Source organism: Trachinotus anak, unplaced genomic scaffold (assembly GCF_046630095.1).
Source record: "Trachinotus anak isolate AG129_WGS33_773 ecotype Australia unplaced genomic scaffold, CSIRO_AGI_Tana_v1 ptg000013l, whole genome shotgun sequence".
Classification (NCBI taxonomy): domain Eukaryota; kingdom Metazoa; phylum Chordata; class Actinopteri; order Carangiformes; family Carangidae; genus Trachinotus; species Trachinotus anak.
Window position 1 is genome coordinate 15,117,471 of NW_027273864.1, and position 17,446 is coordinate 15,134,916.

Consider the following 17,446-nt stretch of genomic DNA (forward strand, 5'->3'; position numbering starts at 1 on the left):
AAACTAGAACAACATGCTCTTTAATAAGTCAGAGCATTTCATATGGGCAAATAAAAATTTCTTGACAAAGACTAGTGTTAAGAGACTGAGATATGACGATAACTTGCAAAAGTCAAATGAAGCAACAATAAAAGGCAGAATAAGGAACATCACAAAATCCCACACACAGTAGTAGATGTTTCAGGCCAATTTTCAGAGCGTATTAATATTATTCAAGAGTTTATATGAAAAAGAACCTGGACAAACAGTGCATTTCACACTGTTGCGTTATGCTGTAGTATAGTGATGCTCACTATAGTGTGACACTGACTGCTCTCACTATAGACTCTGCAGTAGCAGATGAGGTACAGTATACTGCTGTGACTCATGCTAAATCACAGCCCTTCTGTCCCTTTTCTCTCTTCTGCTGCAGTCGAATGGCTCACTCACCTCCACACGCTGAGGATCAGACAGATGGACCAGAGGGTGGCAGAAAGGGAGGGAATAATAAAGGTCAGTTTGAAGAGTCATGGCATTGGAGCAGTTCACTATAGGTTTTTTGTATTATATTTTCATGAGGCCATGACACCTGTGCTGTGATTAACATCTGATAACTTTATAAATTGGCAATGCAGGCTGCATAAAAGACTCACCACAGTGCTGACTCATCTCTGAGCGAACGTAATCTCTGATCTCATCCTCCTGAAATCAAAATAAAGATGGAAACAAGACAAAATTCACTTGGAAACACGACCCCAATAACAACTGTGCATGTGTGTGCTGTTTGGTGTCAGCGTCTTCAGATTGTGCCCTGCAGTAAGGATCAAGCACTGACTGTCATGCCTGGCTCTCCTCTGTCTCCCTTGGCTCCATCTGGGCCCATGTCTCCCTGCAAAATGGACAGGTATTGCAACACAATTATTCATTAGACTGAGACCAGGTGCAGCACATGAACTAAATGCAAAGTTAAATCAGCAATAGTAACTTGCATAGACACAGTAAATAAATGTGTTTGGTTTGTCATTCTTGATATCATGTGTCCTTGTACATGGTTCCTATCTGGTCCTAAAATTCAATCAGCACAGCTTCAATACAGAAATATGTGGTCGTCATTTTAAATAACAGTTTTTGGTTTATACGGTTAACTGTGAAAGTGACAAAGCCTGTCACTGAGGAGCTCATGAAGGCACACACACCTACTTTCTGACCTCAGCAAGTAGTTTCCTTTCTAAGATGGTTACCAAGAAAACAACCAAAAGACAGAATGAGACTAAGTGTGATACCAACCTGCTCTCCTCTCTCTCCTGGGATACCTGGGATACCGCGTGGACCGACCATGGCAGGACCAGCTGGTCCTCTCTCTCCCTAACAAACACACAAAACATCATTACAACATATGACACATCTACAGTAGACACTTAATGTGGTGGACATAATGTAGCATAAAACATAACAGTAAATAAACTACAATTACTGCCTCAACGTTGTATGCCTCCCCAACCAGTCCAGTTGCGGTTAATTAGTGTGTGAATTCTACAGTTGAGGACAAAAACATATTTTTGCAGCCACAGTGACCTTTTTATGGAGCCAAATCAGGGCCAGTAGTTTTCTAATGAAAAATTTAAATTTTAAACTGAAAGTACAAAAATTAATTCAAATTAAAAATAAGTGTGTTTTTCAGTTTAAATATAATTTTGATTCAATTCTGGAATTTTATATTTTTTTGCAGTTGCAAATCTTATTTTTTCAATTTCAGATCTTTTTTTTCAACTTCAGATCTTTATATATATATATATATATATATATATATATATATATATATATATATATATTATACACTATTTTTTCTAGATCACAATCAAATCTATTCAGTCATAAGTGATGCTGCACCAATTTTCGGATGTAACATGGGATTGTTTAAATGTCACTATATCCTCACTTTTCTTCCCTGCAATAGACCTCTACAATAATAACAATAATAATAATAATAATGATCATAATAACCAGATAAAACATGACCAAAGTTTAGAATTATCTATCATCAAGAATTAATTGTCACCTTCTGTCCCTGGAGCCCCTCAGGGCCTTGAGTACCAGCTGGTCCCTGGGGACCAGTAAGGCCAGGGGCCCCATCCACTCCTCTGGGACCAGGAGGACCAGGTACACCAGGTGGACCCTACATAAAGCACAGTGAGGATTAGTGACACCATGCTTCTGAAAGCACATGTAGAATATGAAGACTAGGCACAGTGCATAGTCTGAAAAAAAGAGGTTACTTACATATGTATATAGTGGTAGCAAAGTTAAAGTTACACACTTACCCTTTCACCTTTCTCTCCCTGAGCTCCTTTGGATCCTGGAACCCCGTCAAAGCCACGGTCCCCCTACATAGACAAAGAAATGCAGTTCGATTTCACATTGAGAGACAGTTATAGTTTGAAAAAAATTTAAGGAAAGGTTTGTTATGATGTAGTACATACCTTGGGGCCAACTAGCCCCTCTTTTCCTGGGGCCCCTGGGACCCCAGAAGGTCCGAGATCCCCCTGGAAAAAACAGAAAGCATGTCCGATGAGGAACAATCTTTAAGGAATGCTCAAAGGCATGTAATACACCACATGATGCCTATTTTAAATGCAGGTATGAGTCATACCTGTTCACCTTTTCTTCCTGGTAGGCCTGATCGTCCATGAATTCCAGAATCCCCCTGAACACAAAGATATTTATTTATTCTTTTACTTAACACATAAAATATGACTCATACAACGACTCATTTAACCTATCATAGTTTAACATATAATCACAACAAAGGGCTGTTAATGTGCTTCTGTTTGTTTGTTATTATAAAACAATGAAACCCCCACTGTATAAGATTATCACTTTGAATTTTTTTAATTCATAGTCATTGTCCTCTTCCTCCAACCATATCTAATTTTTCTTTCTGATCCCGTCTCACCTTCTCTCCTTTGGGTCCATCGGCTCCACAAACCCCCTTGGGTCCTCGGTCACCCTGGAAACACATAAGTTCATCATTGACATAGACACGTGAAGAAACTTGTGAGTCACACAGGGATAAAATGCACCAAACCAATCAGACAGATCACATCCGTACACAGACAGTCTTTTCAGATGCCAGTCAGGCTGATCACCATGCACATGAATATGTATTTCCATGCACAGTGAACATGAACTACCTTGTGCAACAAATTTCCAACAACAGCGGATAAGACATAGAACAGAACTATCATTTCGTGATAATGGCTGTTCAGACAGTAATGACAAGTAAAAGCATTATAAATGGCAGTACAGCTGCAGTGGACTGGGAGAGGCATGAGGTTGTTTGGTCCAGCCACCCTAAATCCACATGCATGGTTTCTGCCTGGACATTCAATAGCCCACTGGTATTATCTTTATGTGAGCACAGAGAACTTGAGTCTTTATTACAGGGTAACAGTGAGACTCCAAGCATTATTCACACAAAAATGTGTTAGTAGCAGTGGGCAGGAGATATCCTGCACTCCCATGCTGCTCAGTCTACACCTTGTTGAAGCTGAGTTTTCTACTTGCCTTTCATTACAGGAGATAAATACCATACTCTTCACTGTGTACTATATGAAAAAATGGGCTGGTCTTCACTTGCAACAAGAGGGGAACTACATATTATCATTTTTGCTTCTAAATGTATCGTATTAAATCTGACCCCCATCTTACACCTCTTCTCAAATTTAAAACAACTGTTCAACAGACCAGAATCCAGGACTGGGTAACTAATGATAATGGAAAGACTGCCTTTCCATCAACTAAATGGAACCAACTTTTAAACGCACATGTAATTTTCTGCTGCTAGGGGGTCTCTCAATCAAAACAATCAAAGAAGATATAGTTTGGTGACGTTGTAAAGTCAGCAAACTTCACCATTATTGCCATCATTGCAGTCAGCTTCTCTCTTTTAGTATTCTTTCAGTGGCAATCGTTCAGGAGGTTTCTACAGGAAGCCAGATTATTTGCAGATGTCTCCTCCTCTCCAAAACAACCAGACCCCGTGATTAAATCTGATAAAAACACTGAATAAAGCTGTTTTATGTTAAAAATCTGTGTTTCTCTGAGAGGACATCTTGGAGCTGTCATGAACATTTGTTCAGCTTCTTTATCTGATAACTCAAGATGCAGACATTCAGTTAAAAATGCTCCAAGGTTGAAATCGCACAGAATGAACAAACACTGTTTCATGCACACACACAAACACTGAAAATACCTTGATTCCTCTCATGCCTATGATACCAATCTCTCCTTTCTCGCCCCTAGGTCCTGGCATTCCATCTTTTCCTGATAAACCCTGGAAGAAAAAATAGAAATCCTCCACAGTTCTGTCAACTAAAGACAGACAACCACACACAGAAAGTGAAGAAGCTGTATTTGGATGGAAGTAAAAGCACAGACCGATTCACCAGGTACTCCAGGTTGACCGGCTTCTCCCTGCAGAGAGGAAACAGAATTAGTAATTATGGCAGTGAAATTATTACCTTCACTGATGACTGACTGGCTTTGCAATTAATTATGATACTGATTTAATCACAATTAAATTCACAGTGTCACTTGCCTTCTGTCCACCAGGGCCACGGGCACCTGGGAATCCAGTGGATCCTCTTTCTCCTGGCTCTCCCCTCAGACCCTGATGTTAAATACACACGTATACAAAAACATACATACTGATAATTTACAATATCAATACAATAACATTTCATCAGGGGTTTTGGTTATTGCAATATCAGAATATCGCTTACATGTCATATTTTCCTGCTTGCATTACAGTTAAGTTAAATACCTGCTCCCCTGGAGGTCCTTCTTGACCTTTCCCTCCTTTTTCTCCCTGCACACCTTTGGGTCCTCTGTCACCCTGAAACAGAAACCAAACATGTAAGAACAAAAATACATAACAAGAACTTAAGTGGAGATTTTACTATAATAAACACTTTGACACATCCAACTGTTCACTGACTGTTTCTCCTTTGTTGCCCTTTTCTCCAGGAGGTCCTCCAACCAGCACAGTGTCCCCCTGTGAGTGACAGTACAGCTGTAAACATCTGGCTTCAGCCCAAAGCCAAAACATCAATACACAATGTGTTTGATGTATTGATTTTTTACAGCTGTGTCACTTGTGGTATCCCAACTCATTAACATTGTGTGTATTCATATATTCCCTCTGCTCACAACACAGTAAATCTCTAAAACAGCCACTGCCAACACAGCATGTCTTACTTTCCTCCTCCTCCATTTTTGTGACAGTGTCGTCTTTACCAATATAAACAAATAGACAAGTGAGAGAGGGAGTGAGAAAGAGAGTGAGCAGTATTGGATCTTATTAGATATTAAATTGCACACACCTTCTCTCCCTTGTCACCTTGCAGTCCGATGTCTCCCTGACAAAAAAAACAAAAAAAAAAAAAACACATTGATAGCAAAACATTTCATTCATTCATGCTTAAAATGACCTGAAAGCTCAAGGGACACAACTAGCAGCTGATCTAGGAACTACACAGTGCCAAACCCCTACAGCCTGATCAATGACCACATCCAGCCCACTAGAAGTACCCCAATCAGGGTTGTATGCCTCCGCCTCGACTAGTTTCAGGTTACATCCCTGTTTATCCAGAATGATAGAAAATATTAACCATTAGTGTGAAATTTTGTCATAATTGCTGCGGGAAATCTTGAGTTATGGCTAAGAAGGGTTTTGTGGGGTCACTGTGACCTTGACCTTTGACCACCAAAATCTGATCAGCGTTGAGTCCAAATGAATGTCTGTGCCAAATTTGAAGTTCCCTCAAGGCATTACTGAGATATCATGTTCACAAGGATGGGACAGATGGACAACCCTGGCTGTTGCTGGTGTGGAGGCAAAATGACACATATAAATGGGAAGGGACTGGTAGTATTCACCTTCTCTCCCCGACCACCACGAATCCCTGGAGGACCCTGAAGAGCACACAGACACACAAATGCGCCATTATATATGGCATCACAATAACAAAAATGACAATGCCTGTTTCGACCCTAAGCCAGTTTTCCTTTGTCAGACAACAAAACTGAAAATACAATAATGTCATAACTCCCCAGTATTTAAAGGTTTTGCTAATGCTATGTAGCCATTAATGTTAGTATTAATAGCTGTTTATGTGCCAGTCTAGAAGAAACACTGTAAGTTCAGCATCAAACTTCATTAATTTACTCACCAAGAGCTCTCTTCAGCAGTGGAAAAAAACCCTGTTGTTCTTCTATTTTTATCACTTCTTTTCTTCTACTGAAGTTAGCATGCTAACCACTAGTCACTTTCCAGTCAGCCCTGAAGAAGTAGTACTGCTACTTGTATTGTCAGCGCAATGTTTGCGTGATGTTCTTGGCAAGAATGTTAAGTAAACAGCTGTTAATACTAATGTTGGCTATATAGCGATAGTAAAACCTGCAAATAGCTCCTTTGAAGTCTGACTAAACAGTGATGACAGGTAGACTAGACTCCTGTTGAAATTGCTTAAAAAAGATAATATGTTGCAGCACTGCAAGGAAGGACGAACAGTATAATTAGTTAAGTTAGTCTAAGAAGTGAATTGTGTCCTTTCAAAGAATAGCTCTTCCATAATAACTACATGGAAATTTAAAAAAATAAAAATTTTATTCAGCTCCTTTTCTCTCTATGCCTCCACACAGACTGCCTCTGAAGTCTTGAGAGATATCCTGAAAGCTTTGGTCGAAAGGTTCTGTTGATGCATGTTGTGTTCCTGAGTGATGGATAAAAAAGGAAACGTCTCATATTTACTGTTGGCCCTCTCTCCCCATCCAAGCCAGCACGACCCTCCTCGCCCTACAACATGACAAACAAAAGAAGACACACAAACATGACAGTGTTAGTTTCTATCCTCCAGAGGCATGTCCATATTAGATCACAACTTCACTGATACAGCAGTGCATCCAGTGTCTTACTCTGGGCCCTGGATCTCCTCTCTCTCCTCTGGGACCTGGGACACCAACACCTACTTCCCCCTGGCAACAGAAATTATACATATATACCCTTAAAAAAAAACAAAACATAAACATTTGAGCAGGTAGAAAGAAATACATGTCAGCTTGGATAGTCACCTTGTCACCTTTCACCCCGTTGGTGCCAGGAGAACCCTAGAAAACAAGATATTGACCATATAAAATTATAAAATATATCTTACATCCTATTCTTCCACTTCTCTCTCATTCTCTCTCAGACATATTGGGTCCTATCTTACACCCAGCGCAAAGTGGCACAAAGATTAAGTTAAATGTCTTTGCTAGTTTCAGACCTACGCCGTTGTCACTTTTCCATCCAGCGCCAACATCGTTTAAAATGCAAATATACTTGCACCCCTCTGAGCACCCATGGGCATGTTGGTCCTGAGGTGTGGTCAGGCACATTGTTGACACATTGCTATCTTGAGGCAGCGGAAAGCGTAAACCTGGTCTTTGGTCAGTGGCGCAGTTTTCCACTGTTCTTTTAAGGGCAGGTGGGCACATGGGCAGGTGCATAACATGCCTGTTATACACAGGCAGAGTGTGCTGAAAATGCGCTTATATGTTAGGATAAGTGAAGTGGAACATGACAGCTCGCAAAAGCTTGGAGCATTATTTGTGGCATATTGTGTGTTGTACAACACTAGCAGACATCCATGACATCCGCCACAGTGTTTCCCATCCATCCGCTTAATTTGTTCCACCACAATTTCATTTTCAAAAAAAATTAAAGATTTATTCACACTTCTCATCATATAATATAAAATATGTCTAATGTTTTGATTTGTGTCATTACTTATTTGTAGAGCTGTGCATTGATCCACACAGCCTCTCTTTGCCCCATGGGGCGCACAGAGCTGCTGTGTGTGTGTGTCTCACTAGCCAATCACAATATCTCATCAACTCACCACAAATAGAATCTAACTCTGTGTGAAACACTGCACCACTATAATAGCGATCTGCCAAAGTGCACTCCGAATGGTTTATTGCATGTTATGCCCAAAACACTCCCATGATTAATCAAGAGACTAAGTACAACCCTTTTGAGCCATGCGTCTGGTGCAATGACTGTTATGACCATAATAATAAAGAAAGTGACATGGAAACACCCTAAATCTACTTGTGACATGCACTCTTGACCATGCAAATGGACCCCGTTAACTTTTTTAAAACTTGATTTAACCAAGGGACCCCACTGAAAATACAAATCTTTTACACAGTTGTATGCCAAAGCTCTTAATAAAACCATGATTTAAACTCACTGCTTGTCCAAGAGGACCAGGAGGACCAGGAGCTCCAACATTTCCTGCACGGCCTGCAAAGCCTTGAAGTCCCTGAAAATAAAACCCAGTAGTTGAAAAACACACAACAGTGATTAAGGCTAAAAGCATACTGCACTGTGTGATCAGCAGCTCCACCAACCCTCTCCCCCTGTGGTCCTGGAGGTCCTGGTTGTCCAGTTTCTCCTCTTGGACCAGGCTGCCCAGCATCACCTGACTTCCCCTGTGGCCCTGGGGGACCAGCTGGACCAGGAAGGCCTGGATCCCCCTGTAATGCAGTCACAGTTAGATTTTGGCCTGTCTGGTAAACCACACTAACTGATTATAGAGGTAAATACATAAATCACCCTCTGCTGCATCACATGCTGTTACTCACTTTTAAACCTTGAGGTCCAACACGACCAGGAGGACCCGCCAGTCCTATGCCCTTCTCTCCCTGCAACACACATTTTGTCATAACTGTCACATGGATTTTGTTTTATTTCAGGCAAATTAATAAAACACACAACAAAAGCTTACCTTATCTCCTTTTGGCCCAGGAGGTCCCTGTGCACCCTGCATGAAAAACAAATAAGGGGGAGTGAGACAAAGATTGTGTTTTTGGATTTTTATAAGACCCACACCAATAACACATCATCGAAAAGAAACCAAAAAATATTAATTATTGCCTTCTTTATTAATATGAATCATAATAAAGTACAACATTTTCTCTTTATTTAAATACTGATGCAAAATTTTACTTGTCCCCCAAATATCAGTTCGGCATGCATTATTATGCTGGTCAAGACATGTTTCATCAGTATTGGTGTGTACTGTCAGCTCCTTGGGTGAAATCAGTTAACAAGCCTCATCAAGTCAGGTGACTGACTTGGCCATTGAAGAATATTCCAGTTCTTTGCCTTGAGCTCTTGGGTTGCTTTCGCAGTATGTTATGTCATTATCCATCTTTTCTGTGAAGCACTGTCCTATCAGTTTTGCAGCATTTGGCTGAACCTAAGCTGCTAGCATAGGCCCATACATTTCAGATTTCATCCTTCTACTTCCAGCAGCATGCACATTATCAAGAAACTCCATTGGTAGCCATACATTCTAATGCCATAATACTATCTACTGCCATGTTTGATGGTGTGCTTTGGATCATGAGCAGTTCCTTTCCTTCCCCATACTCTTGCACTTCTCACTTCTCGAGGTTCTTGACTTGCCTAGATGATGTTAAGTGGTATTTCTTCTCAAAGGACAGAATCCTGCATCTACTTTAGTTGTCTTCTGTGATTTTCCAGGCTTTTTGGTGTTGCTGAGCTCACCGAGCAGTCCTTTTTTTTTTAAGAATATAACAAATTGTTGATTTGCCCACTCCTAAAATGTCTGCTAGCTCTGAGGTTTGACATAGGTAGGTTTGTTGTCTTTTCAGTCTGATGATGGTCTCCTTCACTTGCACCGACACCTCAAGGACCACAGATTGAGAGTTCCCATGAACAGCTACCAACACTTAAAAATGGCTGCAATCCCTTAACTGTTATGTCACAATCAGCTGCACCGGTCCCCTCTGTCCCCTGATTCAATTCATCTCTTCTCAATCTCTGCTCCTTCCTTCATCTTTCCAGACCTGCAATTTTCCATCTGCCCTTCAGATGACTTTTCCTCCCTCTCCTTACTAACCTACTTTGTTTCAAGTCCATTGTTTTGATGTACAGGGGTAAAATTATGAGGATTGTGTCACTGTCCAAATACTCATGGACACAACTATACATTAGAAATTATACTTTAATGTTTGCCTTTAAACTTTACTGATAGATCATAATGTAGTTTTACAATGAACAATAAATGACAAACAAACAACAAAACCATATACAGTGTGAGAGAATATTTAGCACAAGTCTACAACCAAACTATGAAACGGTTACTTACATCTTCTCCAGGCTCTCCTGGTTCACCATCCACTCCCTAGTGTGACCACAGATAACACATTATTAACATGTTATGTGACCAATAAATATGTGTGTTGACCTGCAGCATGGTTTTACTCACTCTTTCTCCTTTGATGCCAGCAGCACCTTTGTCCCCTCTGTTACCCTGAATGACAGAAGGTAAGACAGTTTTGATGACAGAGCAGTTAACATTTTCACGCTGTCTTGTGTCCCTTGCTGGGAGTGAGCCTCCAGTGCTAATGGTTTGGTCAGACTCACCTTTTCCCCAGGTAGACCTCTCTCTCCAGTTGTGCCTGGCAGTGTTTGACCAGGAAGACCCTGCATCGATCAGAACCAGGAGAATGCTGTCAGCTGCACTCAGCTTCTGTGCTCTATTTCTTCATATATGAGATTTTAGTTTTTTGCAACAGTCAATGCTGCAGCTAAAATAGAAAAAAAGGTTGATGTAGCTACACCCATGTTGCCATAGCCATTCACCTTTTCTCCTTTGAGTCCAGGGGGTCCAGCCACTGCCTGTAAGAGTGCAGAGAAATTTTAAAATAACAGGAATTACTTGTGCAGCAATATGTGGCTTCTTGTTCATAAAAAGACGTGTATTTAAAAGACAAGGTAATGACACTTTATCTTTGTGTTTTGTGTGTTTGTGTGAGTGTGAGCAAATGGTGGAGCTGCTGAGCACATGGACATGTGTTAACTGGCAGTTTATCAAACTGGTGAACTCACTGACAGTGTCAGTGTGGCTCTGTCCAAGGTGCTGAACCTTGTACAGCTGACAGGATGGATTTTTATTCGAACTGGTTTCTAATTGTTTTGCAGCAGTTTAATAAAAGTTAACAAGACAAAAGTAGTCACTTTAGTGTTGGTATCTGCAGTGTAATGATTCTGATGTTCAAAATAAAAAAGCTGTATTGATCCACGTTTAAGAAAATGCAAAAAACAGATGATAATTTTGACTCTATTTCATGTTGTGATCAGCCCTGTTTAGAGAAAGTCATTTTCAGCCTCACTGAATTTGACTTAATTGAGATCCACATTGGCAGAAGAGGCGCAGGCTTTGTCAATCTAAGTCAATCCCTATTCACAGATGTGTGCAGTCATTCAAACACAGACTGGCAGGTAAAAATATTTCAGTGTGAGAAGGTAGTACAGCAAAATGACATCATGTCAAGAGTGCTCTCTAGGTTATCTTTCTTGTTATATCTAGGGATAGAGTCCAAAATGACATTCACATGATATTCACATTCACTATATACTACAGATGATTTAAAAGGCATAAAGAAATCCAGACCAGTTGCCACACTATAGACTGGTAGAGTGCTTTAATACTACACAAGCATTTATATAAGGATTAAGCTAGAATTCTTGTTCATAGTTAGCTCTGCTGTCATCATAAGAGTAGGAAGTACTACAAGTCTCTACAAGCTTTTCCCCTATTTTGTTAAAATTCTACAAAAAACAAACTCCAGGGCTGTACTGCACCAGATAAAATAGACATATGAGCACAGGCAAGAGTGATTAGTTACGTTTCAGTCGTGTGAAAACCCATTTTACTGGGTCACCAAGTGCCAGAGAATTTGCTCTTTGAATGTCAATCAATAACAGTCACATAACAGAGATATCCCACTGAGACAGCTTGCATGGAGAGATGAAGTTCTTGTATTACTGCCAAATCCCAGCTCAAAAAACAGCCAAATATGCGGAATATCTAATATTACTTTAGGTATCTCACTGATAGACATAAATTAATTTAACACTGGCAGTTGGGATGAATGTGTCTCGTGTGTTTGGCTACATAAAGTGGAAGTTAAAATGTCAGAGTTTATAGTGACAGCTAGCAGTAACATATAAATCACAACAGTGGGACTCCTGACCAACTTTAAGTTTACCAATTGCAGGGATGTGTGCATGGCACGGCACACCATTTGCAGTACAGGTGGCTCCAGCCCCAGGTGGACACTTAGTGCTGTGCATCAGATGGAAACTCTCACAGTAGGAAGCTAATAATAGCACTACATTTACGTTTTCATCACTTAAGGCAGAAAATCATTCTGTGGCCTGGATCATATCCAATAAAAGCAAAAAAACAATTTTATTGACAGTCCTTTTTCCGGGGGCTGCTCAGTAGATACAGCATGTTCTCACCTTTCCTGGAGGACCGCTATCTCCCTGCTCTCCCTTTAAGCCGGGCTGGCCTGAAGGTCCAGTAATACCCTGAGAAACAATTTACAAACATAGAATTACCACCTCGTGTTTGTTTCCTGCAACCAGCCAAATTGCAGGAAATATGGTCATAAAGCACTGAATAATAACCAGAGGTGTTTTTGCAGAATATTATAATGTCACAGTGAAGCTGACCTTTGACCATTTGGATATAAAATGACACCACTTCATTTTATCCTTATAGACATTTTAGTTGAATTGGGTCATGATTAGCATATGAATTTTTGAGTTATGGCCGAAAACATGTTTTGTGAGGTCATAGTGTCCTTTGACCTTTGACCACCAAATTCTAATCAGTTCATCTCTGAATCAAAGTGAATGTTTGTGCCAGATGTAATGAAATTCCCTCAGGGCATTCTAGATATACTGCATTCACAAGAACGTGACGTCACAATGACTTTAAACTTTGACCATTTCCCACCAAAATCTAATCAGTTCATCTTTGAGTCCAAGCGGTCATTTGTGCCAAATTTAAAGAAATTCTGTCAAGGTCTTACTGAGGTATCGTTCACAAGGCCAAAACCGTGTTTTATGAGATCATCGTGACCATGACCATTGACCTTTGACCACCAAAATCAAATGATTTCATCCTTGAGTCCAAGTGGACATTTGTGCCATATTTGAAGAAATTCCCATAAGGTGTTAGAAGTGGGCATACGTACGAAGGTATAAACACATGCATGTATGTATGTATGTATGGACAGACAGACAACCGAAAACATAGTGCCTCTGGCCCTGGCTGTCGCCGGTGTCGAGACATGACACTGAGGAACACCAGATAAAAACAGCACGGTGCACACCACATATACACATGACACAACATAAACACCAGCACATACTTATACACACACACCTGCTTTCCTGGTAATCCTGGTAATCCTTCTTTGCCAGGGACCCCATCTCTACCAGGAACTCCAGGTTTACCTGCCTCACCCTGAGGAGCAGAATGTACTTCAGTAGATGTGATATGCATTTTATAACAAGCATGTGCAGTCACATTTCCTATTGGGTGTACTAAAGAAGTTTAAAAAAATCTTTGCAACTGTCTCCACTTGTGTGTCCAATTCACCTCCAATACTGCAAATGATGTGAAAACATGGATGACGAAGTTTTCACACAATGCCCAATAAAATGGGTTAGTTTGGAGTAATTTTACACTTCCTCACTATGGAATGCATACTCACCACCTGCCCTGACAGTCCAGGAGGGCCCTGTGGACCCTGGAGGGAGAAACAAATACAGTGGCATGAAGGAATAGAATGGTGATACATAACATGAGGTTTCCAATGGATTTTATGAGAAAACATAAAAACTGTTTTTCCCTGAAGGGAAGCAAAGATTTACAGAAACACTCACTACAGCTCCTGGAGGACCTGGCGGTCCTGGCAGACCTGTGCTACCCTGTGCACCAGGAGGACCCTGCAGAGAGGAGAAACAAACTCACACACTGCTGACAACTCCACTGTCTCCATTGTTATATGACTGAGTACTAATGAAATTGAATCTCTTGTCTAAAACAATTAAAATACTACTGTAGTTGTTTTACCTGGATACCAACACCTGGTTCTCCCTGATTACCCTGTGAAAAACAAAGTTTTTTATGACTTAAGCCAGCAAAGTAGAAAACATACCACGTCATTCAATTCACAGTAAATCTGCAATGAACCCACCTTTACACCCGCTGGACCTGGAAGCCCATTGGGACCCATGGGACCCTGATTAAAACAAAATTCAACATGTAAACTGCTGTTGTTAATTGTTAATAATAGTCTCTGAATGTGCATGCATGCTTCATCATGTGTCGTACTTACAGTTGGCCCCCTTATGCCAGGCTCTCCTGGGTTTCCCTGTGAGCAAAACACATATACTGCATATTCACATATAATAATATATTATTATTATTAAGTTGAGTCAACTCAATTTTGGGAAATCGTTTATGTTCGACAAAAAATTAAGTCAAAAATTGAGTCAACTCAATTTCAGTTCATAAATTATTTTCAAGGAAAAATGAAGTTTAGTCAACTCAATTTCGGGAAATTATCTTTTTTCAACAAAAAATTAAGTTGAGTAAACTCAATTTTGGGAAATTATTTATTTTCAAGGGAAGATTAAGTTGAGTCAACTCAATTTCGGGAAATTATCTTTTTTCGACAAAAAATTAAGTTGAGTCAACTCAATTTCAGGAAATTATTTATTTTTAAAGGAAAAATTAAGTTGAGTAAACTAAATTTTGGGAAATTATTTTCGACAAAAAATTAAGTTGGGTCAACTCAATTTCGGGAAATTACTTATTTTCGACAAAAAATTAAGTTATTTTCAACAAATACTACATACGAATTCATAAACATCTGACTCATCACAACAGGTAGGACAATACAAACACAAAGCTGAAAATCAGTGCTATGCAAGGGATAAGCACATAACAGATTGCAGGCACAGCTGCATGCACAATAAGCCGACTCAAGCGAAATGACAACACAGTACTTTTTGGAGTCAACCCAATGTAGTATTCCCTCCTACTATTGTACATTGGATCCTGGTGAGAACTTGAGCTCAAGATATCAGCTGACTAACTTTCATCTCCTCAAAATCTGTGGTATTTTAGATATAGTATAATACAATAAAGCACACAGGTATGTCCTCATCTTTGGTCCACTCCCACTTGTATCTGATACCACACGGACAGGACAACCCTCCTTTCTCCAGAGCTCAAGCATGCCAGCCAGCAGCAGAGAACCTACCGGTCTGCCTAGAACTCCTGGGAATCCAGGCAGGCCCTGGAGAGGATGAAAGAGAGAGGAAGGTGGATGACAGGACAGTGGGAGGACAGGTGGGGGGAGATCAGTGTTGGAAGAGAGATAACAAACAACACAGGAAAGGAAATGGACAGAGATAAGGAGAGAGAGGAAGTTAGAGAGTGAGGTGTTAGCTGCACAGCTGCAAAGGGTTACTGTCTAAGGATCTATGAAGCTTCAGCCCAAGGAGGGGAAAAGAGAGCTCCATCTGCCTCACGCTTGCAGCAAACCCAGTGGTTTTACTCTGCAGGTCAAGCCTAAGAGAGGACCCCTTTGCTGGGTTACTGGTTACTCACTGGTTGCCCTCGAGGACCAGCGGGCCCTGTTGGGCCCTGCTCCAACATGGAGGGAAGGAAACAAAAAATGTGAGGAAGTTCCAATATCTCTCCTCTGCATCCACACAAACATAATTCTTTGTTCTATATAATTTCCAACAATATCATCAAAATTCCCAGCAGTGTGTTTGGACTTTTTAGTAATTACTGTAAGGGAAAAGATGAAACCTTATCATGTCCATTGATAGAAGGAATTCTGCTGGTTTCATATTTTTTTAAATGTAAACAGGAGCAGGTTGTTTTTTGTATGCATTAATACTCATCAGCTTAAATAGCACTGCACTGTAGGTTAATGGGTAGATTACTATATCATTAAGTACATATTATTATTGAACATGGTTCCTGTCATAAAATACACACTTACCACGCCAGTTGAAAGAAATATTCACACAAATGTAAAAAAAGAAATTCATCATTATTTCATCAAAATGAAAAAATTTCAAGCACAATATAATCAATCAGTTTCAATATCAAAAGTATAACTTAGCCATGCAGTACTCTACTTACCGGTTTCCCATCCTGACCAGGTTTCCCTGGTTCTCCTGGTGTTCCCTGAAATTACAAACCACATATTGCTTCTTCTAAGAAATATAATTTTACATGAGGTCTTGAAAGTCTGAGTAAAACATTAGAGGAACAGTTTGACATTTTGGGAAATATACTTAAGTTACATGAGAAGATCAGTACCCCTTCTAAAACATTTTTCTTTGTTGTTTTTGCACTTATGTCTCTGTACAGATTAAACAAACAACACATAATGTGTTACTTAATGAGCTTTGCAAGTGTTAGTAGGAAAACTTTATAACTTTCTGAAAGAGCAAGGCAAACTCTATCCCCCAAACTTCTTCTACTAAGCTAAACTAACCAGCTGCTGGATGTAGCGTAATATTTAGTGGACAGAAATTAGTGTTGTTAGTCTTCTCATGTAAAAGCAAATAAATATATTTTCCAAAATGTAGAGTAGTAACAACAAAAAATGAACTTTTCACTTTTCACTACATCTGGGAGCCAACTCACCGATGAGCCATCGCGTCCTTTTTCTCCAGACTCTCCTCTGTTTCCTTTATCACCTCGAGGTCCCACAAAACCCTTTAAGAAATATTACATAGCACATGAGATGATGTATAATATGGATATGCTATTTTGTATGATTTGTATTATGTGTACATCTTACCTGTTCTCCTTTGGGTCCTGGCTCTCCTGTTGCACCAGGCTCTCCCTTCTGTCCTGCAAGCCCTGGAGGGCCTCTGGCGCCAGGCGCACCAATCAGTACAGAATCAGCAGATGCTCCCTACAGTACAGACACACACAAATGTCTTTTTTCTTTTTTCTCTCTATATTCTCTCTTTAACAAATATTACATCACCAGGGTTTCACTACATCAAGGATGAAAAGCTGTTTACCTTTTGACCTTGTGGGCCGGCTGGCCCTGTTAGCCCAACTTTTCCCTGACAAAAAGAAAGAAATTCTCAGTTGATTTTGAAGATGTTTAGCTGAGATGTGTTGACTACATCAATCTAACATGTGCACTTACAGCTTCTCCTTTGTCACCTTTCTCTCCCCTCTCCCCCTGAAACACACACAAACATGATATTAGCAGAGTCTTGTTTAGTCCAGGATAAACTCTTAATCTGTTGACACTCAGCTCTAAACTTCACCTTATCTCCCGGTCTTCCAGCCTCCCCCAGTTCTCCAGCTCGCCCAGGAACACCCGGTATCCCTGGCTTGCCTGGCTCTCCTGCAGGCCCTGGAGGCCCCTCTGGTCCTCGTTCTCCAATGGCTCTACCAGGAGGCCCTGGTGCTCCCAGAAGTCCTCGCTCCCCTTGTTCTCCTTTTGCTCCTCTCTCTCCTGGAAAACCACGAGAACCCTAACATTC

General features: G+C 40.4%; 1 protein-coding gene across 2 annotated transcripts in view; it reads right to left on the reverse strand.

Annotated features, from left to right (window-relative positions):
• Positions 1–81: 81 nt before the first annotated feature.
• Positions 82–17,446, reverse strand: part of LOC139630312 (collagen alpha-1(VII) chain-like) — a 52,598-nt gene continuing 35,233 nt past the window's right edge. The window contains exons 75-115 of one of the 2 annotated variants that reach the window (XM_071493618.1): positions 17,228–17,437; positions 17,104–17,139; positions 16,973–17,017; positions 16,744–16,860; positions 16,587–16,658; positions 16,077–16,121; positions 15,181–15,216; positions 14,251–14,286; positions 14,110–14,154; positions 13,986–14,018; positions 13,796–13,858; positions 13,624–13,659; positions 13,293–13,373; positions 12,362–12,430; positions 10,697–10,732; positions 10,478–10,537; positions 10,320–10,364; positions 10,200–10,235; positions 8,811–8,846; positions 8,668–8,727; positions 8,434–8,559; positions 8,274–8,345; positions 7,111–7,146; positions 6,955–7,014; positions 6,791–6,835; positions 5,917–5,952; positions 5,361–5,396; positions 4,976–5,032; positions 4,802–4,873; positions 4,577–4,648; positions 4,417–4,452; positions 4,232–4,312; positions 2,933–2,986; positions 2,630–2,683; positions 2,460–2,522; positions 2,301–2,363; positions 2,039–2,155; positions 1,267–1,344; positions 815–868; positions 633–681; positions 82–438 (exon numbers count right to left, since the gene is read on the reverse strand). In XM_071493618.1, the coding sequence (XP_071349719.1) occupies positions 422–438; positions 633–681; positions 815–868; positions 1,267–1,344; positions 2,039–2,155; positions 2,301–2,363; positions 2,460–2,522; positions 2,630–2,683; positions 2,933–2,986; positions 4,232–4,312; positions 4,417–4,452; positions 4,577–4,648; positions 4,802–4,873; positions 4,976–5,032; positions 5,361–5,396; positions 5,917–5,952; positions 6,791–6,835; positions 6,955–7,014; positions 7,111–7,146; positions 8,274–8,345; positions 8,434–8,559; positions 8,668–8,727; positions 8,811–8,846; positions 10,200–10,235; positions 10,320–10,364; positions 10,478–10,537; positions 10,697–10,732; positions 12,362–12,430; positions 13,293–13,373; positions 13,624–13,659; positions 13,796–13,858; positions 13,986–14,018; positions 14,110–14,154; positions 14,251–14,286; positions 15,181–15,216; positions 16,077–16,121; positions 16,587–16,658; positions 16,744–16,860; positions 16,973–17,017; positions 17,104–17,139; positions 17,228–17,437 (2,475 nt within the window). In that variant the 3' untranslated portion in view covers positions 82–421. Of the gene's footprint in view, positions 439–632; positions 682–814; positions 869–1,266; positions 1,345–2,038; positions 2,156–2,300; positions 2,364–2,459; positions 2,523–2,629; positions 2,684–2,932; positions 2,987–4,231; positions 4,313–4,416; positions 4,453–4,572; positions 4,649–4,801; positions 4,874–4,975; positions 5,033–5,360; positions 5,397–5,916; positions 5,953–6,790; positions 6,836–6,954; positions 7,015–7,110; positions 7,147–8,273; positions 8,346–8,433; positions 8,560–8,667; positions 8,728–8,810; positions 8,847–10,199; positions 10,236–10,319; positions 10,365–10,477; positions 10,538–10,696; positions 10,733–12,361; positions 12,431–13,292; positions 13,374–13,623; positions 13,660–13,795; positions 13,859–13,985; positions 14,019–14,109; positions 14,155–14,250; positions 14,287–15,180; positions 15,217–16,076; positions 16,122–16,586; positions 16,659–16,743; positions 16,861–16,972; positions 17,018–17,103; positions 17,140–17,227; positions 17,438–17,446 lie in introns of both variants that reach the window. The other variant, XM_071493619.1, reaches the window with a different exon arrangement.